At 35.3% G+C, this 5,477-nt stretch overlaps 1 protein-coding gene across 1 annotated transcript; it reads right to left on the bottom strand.

Moving 5' to 3' along the window:
* Window positions 1-250: 250 nt before the first annotated feature.
* Window positions 251-2,412, bottom strand: LOC143210992 (general transcription factor II-I repeat domain-containing protein 2-like). Its single transcript, XM_076428379.1, has 3 exons — window positions 1,428-2,412; window positions 764-832; window positions 251-267 (listed from the first exon to the last, which is right to left on the bottom strand). Exons 1-3 carry the CDS (start codon window positions 2,410-2,412, stop codon window positions 251-253), a joined length of 1,071 nt encoding a protein of 356 aa, XP_076284494.1.
* Window positions 2,413-5,477: the final 3,065 nt, after the last annotated feature.

Below are 5,477 nucleotides of genomic sequence, written 5' to 3'. Positions count from 1 at the left end.
ACAGGAGAAAATGTAGAGTGTGTGGATGGGAAAACGAAACGTGGGAGCATGTGTGGGAAGTATGTATGAGGATGGATGACAGCAAAGGATGGCAGGAGAGTATGTGGGAAATGTTGGAAGATGAAGGAGGAGGGGAGGAATGGATGAGGATGATAGATGATTGGAGAATGGGAATGAATGAGAAGAGTGGGAGTGGAAGTGAGCAACCGGGAAAGGGAGTCCACGGCTAGGGAAGGGGGGTTGAGAAGGGCTACGGGAATCGAGGTGCTGGGGGAAAAAGGGGTGAGTTAGCAAATATGCTAGCTCAATGTAAGCGTGTCTCTCTCTCTCTCTCTCTAGAGTAATTTAGGTTAAGATTAGTTGATAAGTTAGATTTAAGTAATTAGTAATTAAGTATTAAGTTTGTATGAGAGTTGTGATAAAGGAGGCAGTATGTTAATTTGTAACCCCAAGGGGATCAAATAAAGTTATTATATACAAATGCAAACACAATAATACATATACATACATATATATATATATATATATATATATATATATATATATATATATATATCTTTACATATAGTTTTACTAAATAAATGAAACTAAATAAATTTTAAAACTCAATGCGATACTTGACTTTCTTTCTCATTAATAAGCTTGGCAATATTGGGCGTGATATTTGAAACCGCTACTCTAATACAGTTTTTCAGTCGTTCGTCATCCAATCGATTACGATGGTCACTTTTTGTAATTTTCATTTTCGAAAATAGCTGCTCACACGTATATGTACTGCCAAATAAGCTCATTATTTGCTTGGCGTGGGTAGCTAGCAATGGAAATTTAGTAGCTGGAAAGCAAAGCTTATAAAACTCACTAAGACTAAAATTCCGAAATTTATTTTTTAATTCTGTGTCGTTTTGTAAATCAATTACTTCCATTTGAAATTCTTCAGGAATCCTTTCAGCATCTATATCAGGCGTGGGCAATTTTGCCTCAATTGAGGCAAAACTGTCCCCACCGTAGCGCCCACTGTCCCCCACCACCATCCGCCGTTACTATGTAGGAAGGACGCGTTTCGCTTGTCGCAAGCAGTGCGCAGGCCTCGTGCATCGGAGCCACAAGGAGCGCCACCGAAAGGAAGCTTGGTGGGGGAAGCAGGCGTTTGAGGGGCTCCACCCGTGCCCACGCCTGATCTATATTAAAGGGTGAGGAAAAAATATCAAACTTTCTTTGGTTTTCGCGAAAGTTTGTAAACCGTGAACTGAATTATTTTTGTAAGTTATGTATCTCCATCGCGTATTTCTTCGTATTTGATGGATTTTCTTTTCTCAGAATTGTAAAATGAGCCGTATTATTTGAATCTAATTGCCGTTCCCAAATTTTTAGTTTTTGTTCAAAGGCTTTTATCTTATCAAACATTTCAGTGATAAGTTTGTTTTTGCCTTGAAGATTTATGTTTAATGTATTCAAGTGTTGCGTAATATCAACGCAAAATGCAAAATCACACATCCAGTCTTTGTCATCAAATTGTGGAAACGGGTTGTTTTTCATCTCTAAGAACAGTTTAATTTCTTTTCTTAGCTCATATACACGCTTTAGCATTGTACCACGACTTAACCACCGAACTTCGGTGTTATAAAGAATATCGCCATATTCGCTTTCCATATCCTTCAAAAATTCTTTAAACTCACGATGGTTTAGTCCTCGAGATCTAATAAAATTTACAATTTTAATAACAGGTGGAACAACATTAGACATTTTTAGAACTTTAGCACTCAAATTTTCTTGATGTAAAATGCAGTGAGAAACAAATATTTCACGTCCTGTTAAACTTTTAATATCTTTCGATAACAATCCCGATAAACCAACATTCATACTGGACATGGCTCGAGCTCCATCTGTACTTATTCCAACAATCTTTTCCATTGGGATGTTTAATACATTCAGAACAGTTTTTAATTTTCTGTACATATCGTCTCTGGTAGTAGTTCCTGAAATAGGAACTAAAGATGCAAATTCTTCCATTACATTGAAACTAGAATCAGTCCCTCTTAAAAATGCGGCAAGTTGTGCGGTATCATTATTGTCACAACTTTCATCCACAGCTAGAGAAATCCATTCTAACTTGGAAATATGTTTCCGCAAACTTTCCTCAATATTTTCTGAAAGTTCGTCAATTCTCCTTGCGACTGTAAATCGTGACAAACTAATTTTAGAAATTATATCCTTTTGATTGGGAAAGGCCGCATCTGCTATCGCCAATAAACATTCTTTCACCATTTCTCCGTCATAAAAGGGTTTCATCTTTTTTGCAAAAATTTGGCTAACAAGGTAATTTGCACGAATTGCCGCCTTTGCGGTGGATGCACTACTTTCAAGTACATTTGGCGGTTTTAAATTTAAATTTGTCTTCAACTGATCCGCCATGTCCTTACGTAATTGTCCTTGCAAATTATTAAATTTTGAAGAGTGTTTACTGTCATAATGTCTCTTAATATTATATTTTTTCAACACAGATATTTTTTCACTACATAATAAACAAACAGCACTTTCATTTATACAAGAAAAAAAATACTCATACAGTAAGGAGCGAAACTGAACCAATAACCACAAGTTTGGTATAAATCATTATTTATTGCCAGGAATATAGAAGAATAACAAAAAATCAACATTATAATTATTTTTACCATAGTTAGAAGCAACTTAAGAAGTTTTTTTCAATACTTAATGTCTCCTCGTTTAGCAATGACAACGAAAATAGATTGACTCGGTTTTGCACCGGTCCCTACAAGAAATGTTTACGTGGAATGTTCTCGTAGTATGTTTACATCTAGCACTTTGGTATGTTTACAAACTACTAGTCTACGTCTTAACACTCAGTTCTTCGCAATCAGTCGAACGGAAAAGCACGCAAATGAAGTAAGAATAAATATGAAGTCAATTGCTCCAAATTGTGTAAAAAAAGTCATTCCTCTTTTGAATGACGGCTTGTCAACACGTAAGAAAGCGAAAACTTGCAGTGTTAGTCAATCGACAGTGCAGAGAATAAGAAAAAAATACTGTAAAAGTACATTATTAAGTGTTGGAGGAAGACCAAAAATATTATCACCGCAGGATGAACGAAGGATTATACGGTTTGTCACATCGGGTGAAGCTTCAAGTTCCATTATGGCTGCAAAATTATTAAAAGAAGATACGAATATACAAATAAGTCAGTGGACAGCACGAAGAACCCTCAAAGGAGCTGAGTTTAGAAGCATTACGAAAATAAAGAAGCCAATGTTATCGAAAAAAAATATTAAACGTCGTTTGAAATTTGCTACAAAATATCAAAACTGGACAACTACTGACTGGGAACGGGTTATTTGGTCAGACGAGACCAAAATTAACAGAATTTGTTCAGATGCATGTCTTGGTGCTGGATTCGTAAAAATGAAAGGCTTAAACCACGACATGTGAAACAAACGTTAAAGCATGGAGGCGGATCCTTAATGTTCTGGGGGTGCCTAACAGCATTTGGTGTTGGATCACTGCACCGAATTAATGGCATCATGAATCAGTACATATACAAGGATATTTTACAAGATCATCTCATAGATGCTGTTGAAAATATGCCTTTTGAAGAAAAAAATGTAATTTTTATGCATGATCGAGACCCTAAGCACACTGCTAATAGTGTAAAAATTGGCTCAGTACTAAAAAATTTTCTGTTCTGGATTGGCCTGCACAGAGCCCTGACCTCAACCCCATAGAGAATCTATGGGGTTTACTAAAAAGACGACTTCGGGATTCATATGACTCCCAACCAACTTCAATCACAGATTTGTATGATAGAATTCAAGAACAGTGAGAACAAATATCTCCGGATTATTGCAAAAAATTAGTAGAAAGTATGCCAAAGCGAATTAGTGCAGTTTTACAAGCACAAGGGTTGTGGACGAAATATTAAAAATAAATAATATATTAAATACTGCCAAGTATTGGACGTGGTGCAAAACCGAGTCAATCTATTTTTGTTGTCATTGCTAAACGAGGAGACATTAATTATTGAAAAAAATTTTTTAAGTTACTTCTAACTATGATAAAAAGAATTATAATGTTGACTTTTTGTTATTCTTCTATATTCCTAGCAATAAATAATGATTTATACAAAACTTTTTGTTATTGGTTCAGTTTCGCTCCTTACTGTATGTCCAACTATCGATGAACTGCCGATGTCCATGTTCAATTTTGCGTTTTCTAACAGGCGAGCTCATGGCAAAATACGAAGATATTGGATCAATGTGCTTTCGGACGCAGTTAAACAGTGTGACTGTAGAATACTAGAAAAAATAGCCGGGAATTAACAATTGAAAATCATGGACTGTGGACGAAGGCCGCGGCGCGGCGCACAGTGGGGTATTTCGCCTGTTTAGCGCGCCAAAACTATTGCGACGTTATTAATAGTGTGAAGGTCATACTATTATATATCGTTGAATTCGTCTTAACACCAGCTACAACACTATCAAATCAAAAATACAACTTAATGTTTAAAAAATCGAAGCGACCTTGTTTTTTTGTTTTAAACAAAATTTTTTCGAAGTTTTATATATTGAAGTTAATACTGTTAAACTTTTGTTTCAAACATTTTTTCGTAAAAAAAAAAAATATATTACAAATATTAATTAATTTTTATTAATTTTTTTTTATAATATAAATTAATATTCTAGCAATAATGACTTTCATTTTCCTTCATTTACTTCCAAGTATCTATCACCTACAGCTCAGTTATTTCATCATTATCAGTCATATGATATACGGTCGGTTCATGCCATACTGATCTAAATCGCATAAAAAGGTATGTTCCAGCACAAGATCGCATATAAACTTTTCAGGATTGTATAAAGCAATGTCTAATGATTAACCCCTAAAAAAATTAGAGGGGTGTTTTGCGGAGAAAAAAAGTTATTACATGATACATATTAATTTTCTGAAAAAAAATTTTATCACTTTTAATTGTTTATTCTATCAAAACCACCGAAGAGTATAAAACAAAAAGCAGTAAAATTACTCTATAAACCTTCCTTTACATCCTAGGTATGTTTTTATCTCGATTTGATACACTAAACTTGTGAGAAAGATCATTTCTTTAACACAAGTTTTTCCATGCTTCTCTCGGTCACGAGAATATGTTACTTTCAAGTATCTATAGGTTACTAAATAGTACCGTTTATGGAAAAATATTATTGTAGATTACTTGCATATATATTCAGGTACATGGGTAAAAAGTTTTAGTCATTTTGAACAAAGTAAAAATTTCGACTTTTGGCGCGCTAAACAGGCCAAATACCCCACTGTGCGGCGCGGCTTCGCGCAGCGCTATATTCCGGCGGGCCGCAGGCAGTTTGCTAGCGGGCCAAATGCGGCCCGCGGGCCATGGGATTGCTCATCACTGGTCTAGTGCAACTAAGTGTATAGTTTGTTAACTGCTCTCATTAAAGTGTTTGTTAAAC

Source organism: Lasioglossum baleicum, chromosome 1 (genome assembly GCF_051020765.1).
Source record: "Lasioglossum baleicum chromosome 1, iyLasBale1, whole genome shotgun sequence".
Taxonomy (NCBI): domain Eukaryota; kingdom Metazoa; phylum Arthropoda; class Insecta; order Hymenoptera; family Halictidae; genus Lasioglossum; species Lasioglossum baleicum.
This window is presented reverse-complemented; position numbering and strand designations above follow the sequence as displayed.

Coding starts and splice junctions, on each gene's coding strand:
- LOC143210992 (XM_076428379.1), bottom strand. CDS start 2,412: ATGGCGGATCAGTTGAAGACAAATTTAAATTTAAAACCGCCAAATGTA. Junction 833..1,427: donor ATTAAACATAAATCTTCAAG/GCAAAAACAAAC, acceptor TTTGCTTTCCAG/CTACTAAATTTCCATTGCTA.